Source organism: Gigantopelta aegis, chromosome 14 (assembly GCF_016097555.1).
Source record: "Gigantopelta aegis isolate Gae_Host chromosome 14, Gae_host_genome, whole genome shotgun sequence".
NCBI classification, from domain to species: Eukaryota; Metazoa; Mollusca; class Gastropoda; order Neomphalida; family Peltospiridae; genus Gigantopelta; species Gigantopelta aegis.
The window spans coordinates 16,285,120-16,307,226 of record NC_054712.1 but is presented as its reverse complement, the minus strand read 5'-3'; the positions used below and the strand labels follow the sequence as shown (position 1 = coordinate 16,307,226).

Sequence of the window (22,107 nt, the reverse complement as noted above, 5' to 3'; positions counted from 1 at the left end):
CGGGGGTTGGGTAGTGGGGAGGGTCGTCTGATCACCGATCTATAAATTACGGTTTCAGAGAAACAAATCCATATTCAATGGAGGTCGAACACATGTTCACAAATAAAGTAATACTTATTAAAACACACAACACAACTGTATGTCAAATATTTGTATTTTTTATTTACAATATCAACACTGAACACTTTTTTTAATAACAGTTTTAATATAAACCGCAAAACACATTGTGTCAAAGCGAACTCAGTAGCACTAATATATGTGTAAGTCTCCCCCAGTCTTTCTTTTTCTCTTACTCTCCTTTTTCTCTCTCATTTTTTCATACTCTATATCTTTATTTCTCTCTCTTTCACTCTCACCAACTCCCTCTCTCTCCTTTATCTCTATCGGACTCTCTGTCTCCCCCTCTCTCTCAATCTCCCTCCCCTCCCCCACCTCTCTCTCGCCTCGCTCTCTCACTCTCTGTCTGTCTCTGTCTCTCTCTCTCTCTCTCTCTCTCTCTCTCTCTCTCTCTCTCTCTCTCTCTCTCTCTCTCTCTCTCTCTTTCTCAAGAATTAAGTCCATACTTTTCAAAAGTAACTGGACAATAGCGCATTTATCACATTTTCAACATGTACCAGACATATTTTCTGTCATTTATCTTTTATTAATTTTATTTTTACAAAATATGTTGCCACACATATATACAATAATGAACGTTATTAATAGTACCTGACATCCTTCGCAGTACCGTACAACAAGTCAACAATATAACAATGGCTCACACGTTAAAACCTTACAAATACGATTTTCATAGTTATGGTTAAAACACATTTTATAGATTTATATGAATTCGTACAACATTGATATGGACTAAAATTTCACTCAGCTGTAGCTATCGATTCATGACCAAATTACATGTACATACATATTAATGTTAAAAAAACATTTGACGTATTCATTTTAATTGCGTGAGCAACATCAAACCCATTTTCAAAAAAAAAAGAAAAAAAAAGAAAGAAAAATCACCATGAGATTTTGGTGAAAAGCGCTTCGAGAGATCCGATTTGTTTTGAGACCGAATTTGTGTCAATCGTAGGTCCACCACTGACCACTGTCACTATATTTGATTTCATTTAAACTTATTTTCATGCTTATATCGAATTTAGGTTCAAGCACGCTGTCCTGGGCACACACCTCGCCTATCTGGGCTGTCTGTCCAAGACAGTGGGTTAGTTATTAGTCCTTAGTGAGAGAGAAGAGGGTGTAGTGGTCTTACACCTACCCATTGAGTCGTTAAAACTCGCTCTTGATAGGAGGCCGGTCAGTGCCGGATTTATAAGGGGGCAAAGGGGGCAATTGCCCCAGGCCCCCCTGCCAGAGGCCCCCCCCCCCCCCGACTAAGGACTTCCTTTATTTTAAAAAATTTAATAATTATAAAATTAGTTCATTTTTTTATTTTGTCATGTAATTTAATTTCTATGTTGAGGGGCCCCCGAACCTGAAGTGCCCCGGGCCCCCAAGGTCTAAATCCGAACCTGGAGCACCAGTCGTATGTCCGATGGCTTAACCACGACACCACCGAGGCCGGTTGTCACTACAGACAGCGACTCGAGACGATAGACATGTGTGATGTTCAGGTATCTCACCATTAGTTACAGCCGAGCAATTCTACCCCTGTGATGTCATTGTTTTTTCTGTAAAAAATTAACAATTTCTCCATGTGTGATCCCTTTCACAAAACACAGTAAGTTTACATCTGCGACTAGAAGTTGTACCGGTGATACGTAATGTATGTTTTTGGCATCCATTTCACACAGAAAAGTGCATAATTACAGAAGATGGAGCATTTTAAGGACAACACAAAACTGAAATGTGTATGCTTCAAATTATGTTAGTTAGTAGTAATAAGAATTATAGTTTAATTTATGATGTTTTGTGAAACTGGGCCCAGAGTTTTAAAATGTTACCACTCTTTATTTCGAGAAATCCGAAAAGGGGAGCAACTCTAATTAAACTTCAGTATATTAGTAATAGTATACAAGCAACACACTACATGGTATTCAGTTCTAGAAGCAGGAATCAACCCAGTTTTTACACCATAATTATATATAATCTAACAGTCAAATCAGTTCTGATTCCAGCAAAATGAAATAAAGAAATGGGGAAGTCTTTTCAGTGGACAGGGGCGGATTATGGGGGATTTCCCAGTTGAACGGACCCCGCCCCCTCCCCGGCTGAAAAAACTAAACAATCCCACCACGTAGATCTAAATTGATGTTCACGTAAAATTTATAATTTCAAATTATAAACATTTACATATTATTTCGGAAACTCCCCTTACCTAAAGCATAATCTGCCACTGGTGGAACTAGTAGTAGTCTCTTTAAACGACCATTCCTCTCGAATTACAACAGTTCGCTGGTTGGCTGCAAAAGTGATATGATCCCTTTAACTGACGTAATCACTCACGTGACAGGGAACAAGTAATAAATAATATATAAACCATCATCTACGCGCTGCATGATATGTAGCACCCTGGTGTACAAGTCGAGCAACCACCACTTTCCCCAAAGATGAATAATATGTATGGTTTAATCTTAAATTATTTATAGTGATCTGCCAGATTTCACGGATCTCCTGGTCTGACTTTCTCTGCCGTCAGATAGGGGTGGTACCTCAGTCCCTGGGAACTAACGGCTTTAGAACTCGTCTGCAGTGCGTTGTAGTACATAGCACTTCGTAACAACATCTCGTGGATTGTCCTCATGGAATGGGGGTCATTGGCCCCCACAAAGTTTGGGTTTGAGTGATTGAGAATGCTCCCAAAGAAACTGTGGTGTATTTTGTCCGGACTCCCTGAGTGAATAGGCGACCACGCCGATCCTTGACACTGCCATGGATATAGGAAAGGAACCGGAAACAGCTGCGGATCTGCAAATAATAATAATAATAATAATAATAATAATAATAATGATGATGGTGATGGTGATGATGGTGGTGATGATGATGATGATGATGATGATGTTGATGATGATGATGAATGTAAGAATGGATGTTTTACGATACCCTAGCATGATAATGATGATGATGATGATGACGTACTGATGATCAAAAACAAGAATAATAATTTAAGAATGTACCAAAGAAACGAGTTTAAGCTTTTAAGCACCAAGTTGTAAAAATTCATATAAAAATCATATTCACCTCAAAACGAGCATCACCATATTTGAATTATTTGTTTGTTTGCAAACGTTCATTTTAAGAATCAAGTACCCCTTCACACCCTTCCCTCAATTGCCCCTCTGCTTGTATATGGGTTTGCAAAGTAATAATTAAAAAATGACATGTACTTGTGTCTTTCTTACTATGTGATGCCTCTTCGGTGTAGTCCGGATCCACGAGGGCTCTGAGGGGCGATCTCGCGTACGAATGGTTTTGTATCAATGCCTCCATTGTATCTCTGTTGATGGGAAAAAGAAAAACAAACATCAAGCTCAGTTTCTACAACAGCCAATTTGAAATGTGTGTAAAGATGGTCAGTAACTTGGATCTCCGGGACTTGGATTTAGAACTACATTTACGTGCCCATATACCCTTAATGGTTTCAGGCACGTCCGTCCCGGGTCCGGTCTCTGGCATGGCGAGTTCCTAAGAACTCAATGGGTAGGTGTAAGGCCACTACACCCTCTTCTCTTTCACTAACCATTAACCAACTAACAACTAACCCACTGTCCTAGGCCCCGTTCCACAAAGCGATCTTAGCCCTAAGATCACCGTAAGTACATAGCTACCTTATGCACTAAGGTGATCTTAGTGCTAAGATCGCTTCGTGGAACGGACCCCTGAACAGACAGCCAAGATAGCTGAGGTGTGTGCCCAGGACAGCGTGCTTGGACCTTAATTGGATATAAGCACGAAAATAAGTTGAAATGAAATGAATGGTATGGCCAGTGAGCTGATCTGGGACGGACAGAAATAGTATTATACTATAGTCCATCCCATCAACATACAAAAATGTTTTTGTAAATAATTTCAGCCTGGTTTGACGTAAGAAGAAAAGTAAAAGTATTTAAAAAAAAAAAAAAAAAAAAAAAAAAAAAACCCAAAATATTTTTGAGTGCAATTTTTAAAACAATTTGTATGAAAAAAGGCGATCCCTGTGGGACGGACAATAAGCACCTAAATTAATGTTAAAATGTAGTAAAATGCTAAAAACATTTTGCCAATTAGAAATCTGTGTAAACATGGTCTATGGCTTAGATATCTAGAAAAGTAACAGTATTATACGCTGCATCAAAATTAATGTTCGAATGTAGTCAAATCCAACAAAAATTCAGTGAATTTTTTTTTTTAACATGTCAAAGTTTATTCCGTTAAAACATACCTGCACAAGCCTTAAATCTAATACAAATTCGACCATATACATAAAACGCTTTGCTATTTTCTTTCTCAAATTAATAACATAGCGTCTTAAAAGTTTTAAACATGTCTCAAACTTGAAAGATTTCTCAAAGTCATTGAAATATTTGCACGTTGCTTTCACGTGGTGGTCTACCGGAAGTACCACAGCGTCAAACAGAAGTTGCACCGAATAGCCAGCCGACTGGTTCCCTCCTGGCTGTAGACCGGTGCCTGCTCCATGCTATGCGCATCCTTTACCCTACCCCGCGTGACATCCGAAGCCGTCTAAGCAGAAATGATTTGCGGCTGTCGTCGGGGTCAAACGTATCGGTAGTGCTGACATTTATTGCGATTTACACGCAATATGATGCAAAAAAGATAAAAACAACAAGCCTTACCAATAGACTGGAACTGTGCCCTAATCAATGTGATGCGTAACTCACAAACACTGTCAGTGTAAGCCAAGTGCCACGAAAGGCACGGTAAGCAAGAAGACGTTATCTACAATATTTACTTACTGATCGAAATCGGTAAGTCTCGTAGAATCTCGGAATCCCTTGGCGAACGGGTTGCTGTCAATCTTTAACTTGGTTATCTGGAAAATAAAATAACCCTTAATAGTTTCACTGGCAGATTCGAAAGACCACACGTGATTTTTAACTACTATAGACATTATTTCACAAGAAGACATTGAAGATTACCGTTTCGATATATTCCCAGCTAGGTCTCAACAGGCATCTTAACACCGCAGCAGTAACAGTTTTGTCAAAAATATTATAAAAATAAAAATTAAATTAAATTTAAAAAAATACCCCCAACCCAAAAAGAGTTCCCTCCCCGCGCAGAAAATCATTCACTACGGTGTATATGTAGTTTAATATTGCAAATATTTAAATTTATCACTCTTCGCTCTAGACGTTACAAGTATACTGGAGAACAAAACAAAATCCGCAAATTATTTTATCACGATACAATCAGTTCTGAAAACAGTGTCAACGACGTTGATAATTTTAATAGATACATAACGCTAATGTGATTCAAACTAAATCATTTAAAAAAAAAAAAAAAATAAAAAATCTTAATTTTAAAGTCGGAGAGAGAGAGAGAGAGAGAGAGAGAGAGAGAGAGAGAGAGAGAGAGAGAGAGAGAGAGAGAGAGAGAGAGAGAGAGAGAGAGAGAGAGAGAGAGAGAGAGAGAGAGGAGGGAGATTGAGAGAGGGGGAGAGAGAAAGATAGATTGAGAGAGTTAGAGATATTGAGAAAGAAAGAGGAGAGAGAAAGAGATAGATTGAGAGAGATAGACAGTGATAGATAGAGAGAGGGAGATTGAGAGAGATAGGAGAGAGAGAGATATATATTGAGAGAAATATAGATAGATATATTGAGAGAGAGAGAGAGAGAGAGAGAGAGAGAGAGAGAGAGAGAGAGAGAGAGAGAGAGAGAGAGAGAGAGAGGGGGGGGGGGGGGGGGACGAATTGGACTGCACCGATTCACTTACCAACTGGTTCTGATATGCCGTTACGCCGATGAACACAGTTTCTGGGAAGATGAACGTTTTGACCTGAGTGTTGTTTAGACTGGTCAGCGGCAGAACAAGGTCTTCCGTTTCTTTCATCAGGTGAATTCGTGGCTGATATTTGTGCATGGAGTTCAAGACAATCTAAAATGGGGAAGTTTTTTTGTTGTATCATACCAAACAACAACAACAACAACAACAATAAACACAAAACACAAAAACCCCACAAAAACTCCACACAAAAAAACAAAACAAAAAACAACAACAAAAAAACAAAACAACAAACAAACAAACAAAAAAGATGTATTTAAAAAAAAAAAAAAAAAACGCCACTAAAATCCCAGAACACATTTTAAGGTTATACAAAATAAAGTAATATATATATATATATATACATCAAATGTTGTTAATTAATTTTTTTAAAAACACACACAAAAAAACCTCTTTTTTAATGAAATGATGAATGCCGTTAAAAAGGCAATTTAATACAGTTATCTATAATAAAACACATACCTGGCCATTCTTATCAAGAATGTTATTGGTCAGTTTCAGTTTTTCGAACGATATCGTCTGCTTCTGTAGTTGTTCCCCGTTGAACGGACAGTCCGGGTGCATACAGAGTCGGGACTGGAGGGGCGGGTCGGCTTTACCCGCCACCAGCCACGAAGATCGATGATAGGCGTAACGGTAGCGCTTGTTGTCCACTGGTACCACGTCCATGAACACTAGATAGCGGTCTTTGGCGTCCAGTCCAGTGAACGAAACTCGTAATGTGGGGAACATCCGCCTTAGAAAAAAAAATAATACATGTACATATTAAAGGGGCAGTCTCAAAGTTGTATAATTAACCAAAATATGTTTTAATGTTTCTTGTGAAATGTAAAGATTATACCTTGAATTTCATGCCTACAGAAATCCAGATAATTTTATGTTTTGTTTAACGACACCACTAGAACACATTGATTTATTAATCATTGGCTATTGGATGTCAAACATTTGGTAAATTTGACATACTGTCTTAGAGAGGAAACCCACTACAATTTTTCATTAGCAGTAAGGAATCATTTATATAAACCATCCCACAGACAGAATAACACCTACCACGGCCTTTGATATTCTAGTCGTGGTGCACTGGCTGGAACGAGAAATAGCCCAAATGGCCCATCGACGGTGATTGATCCTAGACCGACCGCTCATCGAGCGAGAATTTTCCACTGGGCTACGTCTCGCCCCGCTCCTGATAATTTTATAAACTTTACTACTAAATGCATTTTTAAATTTTATTTTATTGCATACTTCAAAAAGGACGACTGATTGGCTAGCATTTATTAAACAGCAGGCGAAAATTGCCGAAAACCGCCTATCGCAGGACCGTAGCTAGGGAGGGTGGGGGGGGGGGGGGGGGGGGGGGGTAAGGGGGCGGGGCGATTGCCCCTCAGAAAAAATCCGGAAAAAATTATAAACACTAAAAGAAAATTCTCTTCTTAACCGTTTAAGGATTTTTAGACTATTATCTACTCAGTTGCCCCCCCCCCCCCCCCCCCCCCACACAAAAAGTCCTAGCTACAACCCTGCTATTGTTGGTATTAAAGACATCACTGTTAACAATTAAACATGCATTTGACGAAGACAATATATTATCCACCTCAAACACCCAAATGACAATCTACTACCAAAAAGAAATAACTTCAGTTTATTTATATACAATATGTCTAAAACTGAATTTCTGGGACCAAAAAAAAAAAAAAATACATCGGCTATTGTTTCGGAACAATTAGACCCCCTAAATCCGCGCCTAATTTTAATGTTAAAATTAGTCTTAATATTAATGGTTAAAGCGATGATATATTAATCATTTGCATTAACCAAGATATTAATAGTTGTGGATAATTAAAATATAAATACTAGTATTTAGAATCTATGAGAATAGAAATCGCTGGAACGAATTAGAATGTACTTAGCAACTAGTAAATAGAATAAATTGTGATTTTACTGTTTATGTTAATCGGAGTTACACTGATTAGACATAGTTTAGAATATCAGTGGTTATGATCTATGATACTTTTAATGTTTAGAAGAAATCAGAATATTTATGGTTTTAATCAGTCAAAATATAAATAGTTAGAAGCGATCTAAATAATTTATCTGAATATTAATGATTAAATCAAATTAGAATATTAAAGAATCAGTAGGAATATTAATGGTTAGAATAAAGTAGATTAGTACAACCTATCTGAATAATTTATCTGAATATTAATTATTAAAACAAATTAGACTATTACAGAACCAGTAAGAATATTAATAGTTAGAATAAAGCAGAGTATTAGAATCTATCTGAATAATTTATCTGAATATTAATTATTAAAACAAATTAGACTATTACAGAACCAGTAAGAATATTAATAGTTAGAATAAAGCAGAGTATTAGAATCTATCTGAATAATTTATTTGAATATCAATGATTAAAACAAACTGAAATATTACAGAACAAGTAAGAATATTCATGGTTAGAATAAAATAGATTATTAGAACTAAGAAGAATACTCGTTATTAGCAACCAAAAGAATAATAAGTAAAATAATAATAAAAATTGCAAAATACAATTAATGAAACAAACAGCTAGTTTTAATAAATGCGAATTTTAATGCTAAAAACAAAACAGAACGTTAATGGATTGGAATAATCAGAACACACAAATGTAATTATGATTAAATCAATTAAAATATTAATGATTACAACTATACCAAAAATATTCAATAACCAAAAACAGTTGGCATTAATTATTAGTAGCATTCAGAATATTAATATTTAGAATACTGTACAAAATATGAATACATCTAACTTGAAGCAATTAGACTATTAACAGATAGGTTAGATAGAAGCATTCGGAATATTATGATTACAATCAATAAGTGTATTAATATTTACAAGAACTGACAACAGTAATCAGTAAAACTATTAATTATTAGAATTAATAAGCATATTAATTTTTACAATATATTACAAAAGTAGTCACTATAACTATTACGGATTTAAGTGATGCCTTGTTTGTGTGTTGTCATTGTTTTGTGTTTTCCTTTATCAAACCTGCTGTCTAATTCTAGAACACATCGAATACTTTATTGCGTCTCTTTTTTTCTGTTTCCTTTCTTCTTTCTTATTTTTTTTTTTTCAATAATATTTATTCTGTTCATATTTAACTTGCAAAAATATATTACTGTCGTAATATGTATGTATTTTGAAGAAGGCCTAGTAAGTTGTGTAACTGGTGCCTAATCCATTTGTTCTTTAAAAAGCAATAAAATATGTTTCAATCAATTAGAATCCATAAGAATATTAATAGTTGCAAGAAATTACAATGGTATTCAATAAAACTATTACGATTATAAGTGATTAAAATTAATATAAATATTAATAGTTTAATATTAACTAGAAATTACAATAATAACCAAACGAACAGCTATTCAAAATGGAATAATTGGAATCAGTTATAATATTAAAGTTCTTCGTGCTTCGTTTTCCTAATGCAAACTATATACCTAGTTTAGTTTTGTTTAGTTTTTAGTTGGTTTAGTTTACTTTCTGTCATATTAAAATGTTAGGTTTAATTTCACACTTTAATTGAATTGTATAAACTAAAAAAAAATGCTTGCTTAAATTGTTTGTTTGTTTTATTTAATGACACCACTAGAGCACATTGATTTATTAATCATCGGTTATTGGATGTCAGACATATGGTCATGTTGACAGTCATAGAGAGAAAACCCGCTTAATTTTTTCATCAGTAGCAAGGGATCTTTTATATGCACCATCCCACAGACAGGATAGCACATACCACGGCTTTTTATATACCAAGAAGTGCACTGGCTGGAACGAGAAATAGCCTAATGGGCTCACCGACAGGGATCGATCCCAGACCGACCGCGCATCAAGTAAGCACTTTACCACTGGGATACGTCTTGCCCCGGAAAATGATGAAGATATACACGATATTTAAATAATAATAATAATAATAATAATAATAATAATAATAAAGGAACCCCCCCCCCCAAAAAAAAAAACCCACCCCAAAAACCCCCACACACTAAAAACAACCACCCAAACAAAAAACAAACAAAAAACCCCAACCGAAAACAAAAGAAAAACATTCAAAAGTTTACACACACACCCACAAACAAAAAACAACCCCACCCCAAAACCCCAACAACAAAAAACAAACAAAAAACAACAACACAGAATAACAAAAGATAGTGACTATTTAAAAATAAATAAATATATATATATATATATATATATATAACCCAAGAGAATTTTTTTCTGTCAAATTAACAGTTTAACAACATAAACTAATACAAGTGATATATATTTTTTAAAGGTCCTACACATGACGTAGTTTCCCAGAAGTATTTTGTTATCGTCTGCTCACTGGCTTTCCAAACTGTCACATCGGAGTGGAAGATTTACAGGTGTGAAAAGTATCACATTAGCGCGGGATAATTGTCCCCAACATTGCAGCGATCACGACACTGAGACATTTAAACAAACCTAGCCGCTTATTAGTGATCGTGAAAACCTCACCTCGTTGATAGACCGTTCGCTCGGAGCGTCGTAAATTAACCTGTTAAGACTGGATAATAACAACGTGCCCATTAAAGATAGGCGACGAGTCGCTTAGGGCACCAGTCTACCGGCCAATTTGAGCTTTTTTAATTATCCCCCTTGTATGTCGGCTTTTAGAGTTTTTCGTGTTGAATTAATCATTTGATTGAAACCCTGAGAGATAGCGAAGACACCTATTAAAGATACAACATCGAGCTTCGCTGTTTCACCTCGTGTTGGAATGTTTGCACAACATAAAAATCAAATAAAAACCATTTTATTGATGGTATAACGAAAACCAGCCTTTGGGAAAGCCAACCGTGTAATAAAATTCGAAAAAAGGGGGGTTGTAATTATATCTGTGTTGATAGAAGGTTTAGTGTCAGTTTGTTTTATTTAAACACGACAGCGCCTGTGTTAAAATTAACGGCCATTAAATAATGAACAATGACTGCGGAAAAGGACACAGAAGAAAAGATGGTTTTATACGAGGGACGGCTATGTTGGGTGGTCAGTCTAAAACGAACGTGTGACAATAGGCTCCGCCACCGTGCTTTAATGGTTAAGAAATCGGAGTTAAAACTGGAAGACACTGAGTTCGCATCCCGGTACCGGTTCCCACCCAGAGTAAGTTTTAACGGCTCAGTGCCGTGGTGTATGACAACTATACACAGACTTGTCACACACTCAAGGGAAAAAAGACACATGCTCCGTGCCTGCCCAAATAAATTCAAACGAATATACACCTGCATATGAATGATTTATAAATATTTTATTAGCGATATTTTCTATTTCTCAGACTATGATCTAAAAAACAAGAAGGATATTTTCTCTCATCTTTTTGGGTAATGACATATGGATCGAGATGGGAGTGTGGTACTAGACCGCCCCCACAATCAGAGAATTGAATTTGTTATGGCAAACACTGAATGCTTTTAGTGCACATGTTTTGTTTTTAAACTGCTTAAGGTGATTAATTGATTGTTACAATATAATATGTAGCTATTAAAGTACTAATGAAAATTATACCCATGTTATTTTCCAGTCTTATATATTAGTTATGAAAATCCCTGGAATAAAAACCATAAAAATGTGTCAGTGTTATCATGACCTGTTATGGTATTCAAACAACTGGTACAAAAAACGACAACAAATGACATGTTATAGATGTATTTACAATTTTACTGCAAAACTTACGTAATTTGAAACAGACTATAACACCCAGGTTGATATTGATTACACTTGATAGGTGAAATCACAAGTACTAAGCTTATTTAAAGGTATAAGCAATTTCCCTCTCTTATTCTCCAGATGGAAAAAGGAATAAACAGCTTTCACAAGTTTACTAACTGTAACTGAGACTGCAGGTCCACGTACCATATTGATACCAAAAAATAATACACCTGTCATTTTCAATACAATGAAGTTCAATAAACTGCTTTGTTAGATTAAGATTAATTTTTTTTATTGATTATGGATACAACATCAGTAATTTTGTTGTTAGCAAATTTATATAATTATTTTAGTTACTTGATTTAATATGCTGGACTGCTATGTATTCTTACACTTAGTACTTGTGATTTCACCTGTCAGATGTAATCAATATCAACCTCGGTGTTATAGTCTGTTTCAAATTACATAATACTGACACATTTTTATGGTTTTTATTCCAAGGATTTTCATAACTAATATATAAGACTGGAAAATCATCTGGGTATAATTTTGATTAGTACTTTTTTTTCCAGTTAACATTGTGAGAAGCTGGGTATGTGGTAATCATGACACCGCAGAAACGTTCAACCCCCACCCTCTAATCCAGTTAAGCGATACGCCTATGTAATATGATAGTTTTGTTTTGTTTTGGTGTTTGTTCCTATTTGACAAAAAAAAAAAAAAAAAAAAAAAAAAAAATTCAAATGCATATAGATCAGTCTTTTTCTTTCTTTCTTCTTCTTTTTCTTCTTCTTCTTTTCCTTCTTTTTCTTCTTTTCAAATAAAAAAAGTTGATTTAGTTTAACGACACCACTGGAGCACATTGATTAATTAATCATCGGCTATTGGATACCAAACATTTGGCAATTCTGACTCGTAGTCATTAGAGGAAACCCACTACATATTTCCTAAGCAGCAAGGGATCTTTTATATGCACTTTCCCACAGACAGGGAAGCACATACCACGGCCTTTGTCCAGTTGTTGTGTACTGATTGGAACGAGAAAATCTTTTCAAATAAATAAAGCAATAAAATAAAACCTTTAGAACTTGCCACTTCTGATTCTGTCCGTCTGTATGTGTACTAGTGAAAATTATGCTGTTGTCTGTTTAAACCCACACAGTTCTAAAATCTGTCCGGAACTCATTCACGACTAGTATGTCAAAGGCCGTGGTATGTGCTGTTCTGTGCATATAAAAGATCCCTTGATGCTAATGGAAAATTGCAGCAGGTTTTTTTTAAAGACTATATGTCAGACTGACAAAATGGTTGACATCCAATAGCCGATAATTAATTATTCAATGTGTTCCTGTTGTGTTGTTAAACAAAGCAAACTTTAATTCATTTAAAAAGAGAAACGTCTGTGTTCTCAAGTTTTAAAATCGGCCCAAAAAGTTTCTCTCTCTCTGTTTGTACTATATTCATTCATCTTAATTTATTTTCGTGAAGAAATCTGTCTGTGCAGTTTCTCCAGAACAGGTCCCAATTGTTCAAAGCATAGTTCAATTAACCCTGGGCTAGTCGAATATTTTCTCTTAAAGGGACATTCCTGAGTTTGCTGCATTGTAAGATGTTTCCGACTAATAAAACATTTCTACGATTAAACTTACATATTAACTATATTTTCTTGTTTAGAATGTCAGTGTATGTATATTCAATGTGTTTTTGGTCGTCTTAATATTTGTAAGAAGCCCAAACTGGATTTTGTCTTCAAATAATTTTGTACGTACGAAAAAATAATTTTCAGGAAATAAAATGAAATTTAACCTAGTACAAATATTAGAACGATCAGAAACACGTTTAATATACAGCCACTAATATTTTACGCAGAAAAATATCTTTGATATGTAATTACAATCGTCAAAAAGTATCTGTTAGTCGATAACATCTTAAAAATTGCAGCAAACTCAGGAATGTCCTTTTAATTATTTTTGCACAAGTACAAAATAAACTTTATATTCGATTATTATGGATACATTTGGTTGTTCTAAAACTAGTTTCAACATTATGTTTTCAGTTATGGTTAGTATTGATTCTGTCTTTTTTCTCGTTCCAACCAGTGCACCACAACTGGACAAAGGCCATGGTATGTGCTTTCCTGTCTGTGGGAACGTGCATATAAAATATCCCTTGCTGGAGTAGTCAAAATGTAGCGGGTTTCCTCTGATGACTATGTGTCAGAATTACCAAATGTTTGACATCCAATAGCCGATGATTAATTAATCAATGTGCTCCAGTGGTGTCGTTAAACAAAACACAGTTTGATTCTGTCTTTGGGTTTTAAAATGTCCGTTAACCGCTGGTTAAACTAACCAACGTTTGAACCACTGGTCCCAGGGTTCATTCTTAGTTGTTAATGGTTAGTGAGAGAGAAGTCCGTGCAGTGACCTCTGATAACAATATTAACGGGGTGCGAACCCAGTACCTAACTAGCCTTAAGGCCAATGGCTAAACCACTTGGCCACCGAGGCCAGTTTTATACCACATTCATGCATTCATTACAACTTATTTTCGTGCTTATATCCAATTAAGGTTCAAGCACGCTGTCCTGAGCACACATCTCAGCTATCTGGTCACCTACACATCGAGTCGTTAAAACTCGCTCTGTGTGGGAACCGGTACCTGGCTGCGAACCCTGTACCTACCAGCCTTATTACCGACGGCCAAACCACTGGGCCACCGAGGCCAAGTTTTGTAGCTCAGAGCGGTGTTGCCGAGTGTATCTGGCAGTAACTAGCTCTCACGACACAGGGGTGATAAATCTGAGCGCTCCACAGATACCGATCCCGCGGACCGCGGTTCTCACGGCCACAGTTCAAAGTAATCACGGCGAGTTCTAGTCGCTTTAAGATTAGGGCGCGAGGTGGGCTACACGCACCGACAGACCAACACGCGTGTCGACACCTCACGTTGTTTACAACTCGCACCCTCGCCCTGATCTCATTGTCTTTTCTTTCCTGTCTTTTCTTTTCATTCTTTCTTTCATTTTCTTTCTTTGGTTTTCTTTCTTTCATTTCTTTCTTTTTTTTTCCTCTTTTTTTTGCAGCATATCTTTTTTCTTTTTTGCTCTGATTTTCTTTTCTTTTCTGTTCAAAAGGTTTTTCATTCTTTCTTTCATTTTTATTTATTTATTTTTATTTCTTTCGTTTCTTTCTTTTTCCCTTTTTAAGTCGCATATCTTTTTTCTTTCTTTTTTCTATTTGTTCTTTCTTGTTTGTTTTTTTAAAGTTTTGTTTTATTATTTTTCTTTCTATTTTATCTAACATCCTTGAAAAATATTTAGACTATAAATTCTGGATATTTCTTTCCTTTCCTCATTTCTCGATTCTCTTTGGCTTGACGGTTTCGTTTATATATATTAATTAATGTTATTCTTTCTAAAACAAATTCTATCCTTGTTTGTTTTTATCTTTTTCATAATTCTTTCTTTATCTCTTCTCTAACATTTATCAGTAGCAGGGGGGGGGGGGGGCTTCTTGTTTTAGTCAGATTAAAGTATTATATCATAGATTCAAACAGTATGTGTTATATGTGTACTGTGACTAAGGTGATATAACTATTCAGGATATAAAGTGTATACGAAATGATGTAGAATTTAATATCCTATGTATTACTATATACTCGTGTTTTAATAAAAACAACGTGACCAAGTTAAATTACTATAAGGAAAAAAAGTTTTGTTTAACGACACCACTAGATCACATTGATTTATTAACCATCCTCTATTGGATGTCAAACATTATGCCGTATAGTATTAGAAAGGAAACCCGCTAAAATGTTCCATTAGTAGCAAGGGATATTTTATATACACCATTGCACAGACAGGATAGCACATACCACGGCCTTCGATATACCAGTCATGGTGGACTGGCTGGATTGACTACTATAAGGATTTCCGAATGGAAATTGAGTAGCATAATCACTTCATATTATTCTGCGTCTCATACGTGATAATGATTTCAATGATGTACGTGTTTTTAGTTTTTAGGTTTGTGTGGTTTTTAGTTTTGTGTGGTAGTTCGGTACCATATTAGTTGTTTACAACATCTTCATACGCTGTTTTTATGGGGTTTTAAAATTAAAAAAAGAAAAAAATGTTTTTGAAGATTTTATTTTTGTATGTTATGTTGATATGATGATATGCTACATTGTGACTTTTATGAATGTGACTCTTTCCCATCTGTTTACACCTTGTTTTGTTGATGATTTAAACATTGTTTTAATTGATCCTGTCTATCTGTTATTTGACACTCAACTCCTGATGAGTTTATCGTGCTGGGGAATCATTAAACATTCAAGTCAATGCAATGCAGTTCAGTTTAATTCGTTTCAGTTCAGTTCAATTCAATTGACAACGTCTATCATGAAATACAATAAAAAGTAACTCATGTCATGTACAGCTGTCACGTTTGATACGAATATAAACTTATTTCGAATAATAATACATACAAGACAAGACGCCCCCCCCCCCCCCGTCCTTTTCAATTCGTATAAGAGAGAAAATATCGATAATAACTACAACGACGAAAAAAGTTAAAAGTGTGTTTTGTTTAACGACACCACTAGAGCACATTGATTTATTAAGCATCGGCTATTTGGTAATTTTGACATATAGTTTCAGAGATGAAACCCGCTAATTTTTTCAATTAGTAACAAGGGATCCTTAATATGCACCATCCCACAGGCAGTATAACACATACCACGGCCTTTGATATACCAGTCGTGGTGCACTGGCTGGAACAAGACCCCCCCCCCCCCAACTGCCCCCCTTTCTTTTTTACTCATTTGAATTCCAAACGAGAAATAGCCGAATGGGCCCACCCGAACGGGATCGATCCTAGACCGACCGCGCATCAAGCGAGCGCTTTACCACTGGGCTCCATCCCGCCCCTACTACAACGACAAGGTAAGATAACTCTATTTTTCTTACCTTCCTGTTTTGGTAATAATCATCTCTGTTCCCAGTTCGTGGAATTTATCCCAGAGTTCCTTGGTCTCCAGACGGCAGGTGGCGCTTTCAAGACATGGGGTAGACGAGCTTTCTTCACTGGTCGAAACCTCTGTCTTAATTTTTATATCTGAAACGAAACGAAATCCCAACATCAGCTTAATATCAGCGGCGTAGCCGGGGGTGGGGTGGGGTGGGGGATTTTTACCTTTTCGCTTATTAATAACATTAAAAAGGTTCCTGTGTCATATCCCACTACACAGGTGCCCCCCCCCCCCCCCCTCCCCCCAATACAAAATCCTGCCTACGCCACTACTTAATATCTATGTTAAAGTCGCAGACCCTAGTTGGATTACGTTAAAATGGACACTAAGTTTGGATAATCTACACATCTGGATAAATTTACAGTAGATTGCAGCAAAGAGTCTGTGACGTTGAAACGGGGAAATACCCAAAACCTTAAGAAGTAGACTAAAGCTTGTCTCCATAACTTACTTCTCAGAACTGAGTGCGTTTTTACAAATATGGAAAGTGCACTTCGTGGTATTAGAAACACAAGTATGACCAAAACGTTCCGGATGGATTGGAAATGGATAATCTAAAAAATAAAAGCTAAGTAATGTGTAATTTCACTAATAAAAAACACCGGCTGTAATAGAGTAAAATACGTCAGTGTTTAAAAACCAGGGTATGTTACTTTAACAGGCAACAACAATCAGAGAAAAACACTCAATTAATTATATAGACGAATAAATCAATAATGTTTTAGGGTTTTCTTTGCTAATAAATCTATAACAATCGGTTATGTACAGCATGTTTATTTACCACATCAAAACTATGTTCCTTCACTTAATAAGAAAATACGAGTTTTAATTATATTAACAATAATATTTATGATAAATAAATGATCAATAGTTATATAATGTAAATTTGTTTTCAGACGTTTTTGAGAAACTCCAAAGAGTATATATTAAAAATGTCTGCACTATATATTCAGCGATCCCTCGAGAGGTTGACATCTACTCCATTGCTTTTCTTGTGGCCCATCGAGCCAGACACATTATTGTTCGTTTTAACGGATATGTTTGTCGTATTATAGTGATACGTTCAGCTACAACATAATATTTTTTTGCTGAATTTTCAATTATCGATCATTAATTTAATGCACTAGATATATACAAATACAACTTTGTAATTAAGATAATCTCTCTCTCTGTCTGTCTCTCTGTCTCTCTCTCTCTCTCTCTGTCTCTCTCTCTCTCTCTCTCTCTCTCTCTCTCTCTCTCTCTCTCTCTCTCTCTCTCTCTCTCTCTCTCTCTCTCTCTCTCTCTCTTATCATATATATATATTCTTATTTGAATACTGTAAATTATTTAATTATTACAAAAATACACTACAGTATTAATGTGTATGTTAATGTATAATATTAAAAAATAAAATTGATATTATAATTAATGCTACCAGAAGGAATACCAGATATAAATAGTAAACTAATGTTACGTAATGCGAATGAGCATTCCTTACAATTGTATATTAGAAGAACAAAAAAATTATTTACAGTACATGCATATATTAACACACGAAAATCCTATTTGTTTTATAAACGAAATATATTTGTAAATATCAGAAGTGATAAATCAGAATCAGTATTTCGCGAATAATATAACTGATGATTTGTCTTGTTTGTGTCATGAAATTTGATACTGATATCCACAGATACCAGTGTGTTATCGAAAATCAATATTAAAAACAATCAAGAATGGAATATCAATCATAGCGAGTTAGAACGTGTTAGATGCATTTAACTGTTATAAAAAAGAAAAGAAGAACACATAAAAAAAGAAAGGAATTGTCAAAGAGAGAGTTTGCTTCTAAATAAATTGTAATATACTTTTAACGTATATTAATAACTGAAATTACATAATGGTAATAAATACACTTTCTTTTACAGGGTGTTTTTGATAGTAGTAACCCGAACTGGATTTTACCTCCTAGTAATGTCATACATAAACGTACGACACAGGGGGCGGGGGCGGGAGCGGGGGCGGGGACGTGGGGGGGGGGGGGGCGCAACCCCCACTCTAGTGCTGAAGCAAAACATCAGATTCGTGCAAACATTATACAGATATTTGGGCAAAATGTGCTAAACTGAGACTTTTTTTTACAATGCATTTTCCATCCTTCTAGACTCAAAATTAGTTGTAGTCCATGTAAAAATGCGCAGTGATTCGTTTGCAACCCTATATAGCTGTTTGGTAGTAATGCTAATATGAATAAATGTTGTTATCCAGGCATTTTCGTTTAATTCGGGCAAATGCCAGCCTGCCCCCCCCCCCCCCCCACCCCACCCACAACAATGGGAGCCCGTACGGCTATGATTTCATACTTACGAAAAAAAATGTATATTTGTAAGTAAAATTAAGTTTGAGTTACTACAACTATTAGAACGACAAGAAATACATTGCGTCTAAAGACACTGATAAGTGAAATAAATTCTAAACAAAACAATGTATTTAATACTAATATGTAACATTAGTCGTTAGAAAGATTATTTTAGTTGATACCAGGCTACAGTCCTTTTAAAAAATATGTTTTTGATGCAAGCTCATACCAATTCAATAATCCTGTTCATCATAATATATATAATCAACAATAAACCATTTCTATCTGTATATTTATAGCTAAAGCCAAAAGTGTATACTACTGATGACAGCAATTAAAATATCTGAATCAATAATTGAGTGTATTACAACTTATATACATTATAAACATAGAGTGGACGAATATTGTCGTTTACAAGGTTGCAAACTACTCACAGATAAGAAATAGTCTGTTTTTTATTTGTAGTTCAAAATTATTTAATTTTCAAGAGTCCTAATTACAATATTTATTTGTAAAGAACCGTCAAAATTGCGTTCAATTTTCTTTAGATTTTGGGGCTTAACGCTCATAAATTATATATCTAGCATTATTTAAAAATTTCAGAATTCAAAATATTTGGTTTTACTCCTAATTAGTTTTTTTAAACTGTAATTTGCAATTACAATTTTTTTTAAGATATCCCCTCACCCATGTTGTTTTGGGTACAAAGCCTGCCGTGAATCAGATGATGTATCCCCAACAAACGTGCTTGAACATTTAATTGATATAAGCACGTTAATTTCTGACATTTTGTGGACATACATACTTACAGTTCAGATTCGAAGGTAGGCGATGGACAGCTAATGAAAACTATTACTTAAATACTGCTAGGAATAATTTAATATTTGAACATGTATCACTCAAATACTCCCTATGTTAAATTCAGATGATTATATATACACACACATGTAAAACGGTTTAAATATGCTTTTAAAAACCCCACTGTTGATTGAACATTTTGGTTATAAGTTATTACTCTTTTGTAATAACAGGCTACATATATTAGACTTTAAGGGCACACACAATAATATTTTTAAAAGCACAAACGTTTTTACTTGAGCCAACTAATTAATGATTCAAATTAACAAGCAATCAAAATAATAATACTAAAAATTAAAAATAAATAATTAAAAGTTAAAACAAACGTATTCAGTGCGAATTTATCTGACGGTTATTTATGATATTTGTGTTTAGAACATTGTCAAGAACATTGCATTATTTTAATTGCTTAAACATGGATAGAAGCATATTAAATACTATTACTAATATTATTGTTGAGCAAGAAACGTGCAAGGATAAATATATTTTCCATGTCCAATTACATTGTATTTGTATTCTGTCACCTCGTATTCTGAGCACTGTGATCATTTCTTTCCTATAAACCAATATGACTATTGTTTTCTAAACAACACACATTATCGATAAGTTTATCAGTATTATACTGTCAATAAATATTTTTATTTTATTTGTTTCTATTACAATTTCCTTAATTTTATTGTTATCTTCTGAGTAACATGCAAAAATCAGGTACGCATTTTATCCATTATGTTAGAGAATATTAAAACTCTAAGGTAAGAGACATTTTCTTTCATTTGTAAAGGTCTGGTGTTGTGGATCCAGAATCGTTTCAAAGGCTGGAGTTTGGAGGGGTCCAGTACAAATCCGTTAATAATCGCGAGATATATTGTTATTGTATTAAATAAAACTTAAAAAATTAACATTCTCCACATTGAATTCTTAAAATTCTACCAAATACTGTATCGACCACTACTATTTTTAAAGTACATGTATTAGTTTCGAGCGGAACCATGGGTCTGTGGGTTATCAACTAAACACCCTAGGTAATGAAACAGGCAAGCAGACACCTCCATGCACACATACAAATTATATTGACCCTTGAGCGTATAGAGGTTAATTTTGTTTTTACAGATTTATTCGTATCTAATAACAAAACAATATTTGTTATTTAATCTTGTTGTAGTGTCATTTGGGGTGTGAGTGTTTAGACCACCCGCTAAGACCACGATGATGTCTGGGTTTTTTTTACAGACTTGGGTTGTAAATGCCAGTACGTTATAAACACCGTATTCTGTTCAGTGTGGAGCGACGATAGTAAACCAAATTCTTCCCAAAACGTCAGATATATATGGTGAAATTCCCACATTACAGTCAGGTAACAATGTGGTTTGGACCTTCTGAAATTCTTCACTAACTCTCGCTTTTTACTGTCAGTAACAGAACTAGGAACAGTAAGGGTTTGTGACATTATATTCCCCACTTCTCAAAACTCAGCTTTTTAGTTTAATACGAAATCATTATATTATATAAAGTCTATTAGTCTTAGTGAATATAATGAATTTTCCAAAGGGATTACTAACAGAATACAGCTATAGCACGATATCCCCCAAACGATTGTTACTGTTATTCCACCGTCACTACCGTTGTACCAACATTCGATACAAAGGCTCCCATAACACTACCCCACCCCCACCTTTTACTACCATTTGGTTTTTATCTTCCACACTGCTACCCATTTGACTAGTGTCACAGTTTTACCTTCAGCATTACTGTTGTCTTTACTACCCCTCACCGAGCGCGTACCTTCTGTCCCCGACTGTATATTCTACTAACCGTCTGCCCACCCCTCCCATCTTCCACCAACATTCGCACCCTACCTTCAACGCCATCTTCTTCTTTAATAGCATCTTCACGACGAGCATTTCTGTCTTTCTCTCCCAGAATGGCGTCAATACTGAAGTTGGTCATCTTCGGTTCCACGTGCGGAGTGACAAGTGCGTGTACGCGACTCTTCTCCACATCAACAACCTTCACAGCCAAAGAGTTCGACTCTGCCGTTGTCGAGATTCCCGCACAAACATCCATCCCGAAGAAGTCTTATTAAATTCAGATCCGAATGGCGGGGGGGAAAAAAGCCAAACACCCAACAGAAAAAACAAAGCCACAAAAAACACTCAGAAACTTTTTTCCTCAGAGAATTAACACTGATTCTTTGACAAACTCTTTCGTAATAA

The 22,107-nt window shown here is 35.3% G+C and overlaps 1 protein-coding gene across 2 annotated transcripts; it reads right to left on the bottom strand.

The window, feature by feature from the left end:
- Positions 1 to 1,449: 1,449 nt before the first annotated feature.
- On the bottom strand, positions 1,450 to 22,084 carry LOC121389459 (T-box transcription factor TBX20-like). Of its 2 annotated transcripts, none has more exons than XM_041521095.1 (7): positions 21,751 to 22,084; positions 16,637 to 16,784; positions 6,409 to 6,682; positions 5,878 to 6,039; positions 4,899 to 4,975; positions 3,330 to 3,439; positions 1,450 to 2,910 (listed from the first exon to the last, which is right to left on the bottom strand). In XM_041521095.1, the coding sequence occupies exons 1-7, from the start codon at positions 21,956 to 21,958 to the stop codon at positions 2,606 to 2,608; spliced, it is 1,284 nt and encodes a 427-aa protein (XP_041377029.1). In that variant the 5' UTR covers positions 21,959 to 22,084; the 3' UTR covers positions 1,450 to 2,605. The 2 variants fall into 2 exon arrangements, with proteins under 2 accessions (XP_041377029.1, XP_041377030.1); XM_041521096.1 differs by having other exon boundaries at positions 3,345 to 3,439.
- Positions 22,085 to 22,107: the final 23 nt, after the last annotated feature.

What these genes read in the sequence shown, in the direction of transcription:
- LOC121389459 (XM_041521095.1), bottom strand. Translation starts at nt 21,958, where the DNA reads ATGGATGTTTGTGCGGGAATCTCGACAACGGCAGAGTCGAACTCTTTG. An exon ending in AGAAGAAGATGGCGTTGAAG is followed by an intron (nt 16,785 to 21,750) that starts GTAGGGTGCGAA and finishes GTTTCGTTTCAG; the next exon opens with ATATAAAAATTAAGACAGAG. An exon ending in AGACTTACCGATTTCGATCA is followed by an intron (nt 3,440 to 4,898) that starts GTAAGTAAATAT and finishes TCCCATCAACAG; the next exon opens with AGATACAATGGAGGCATTGA.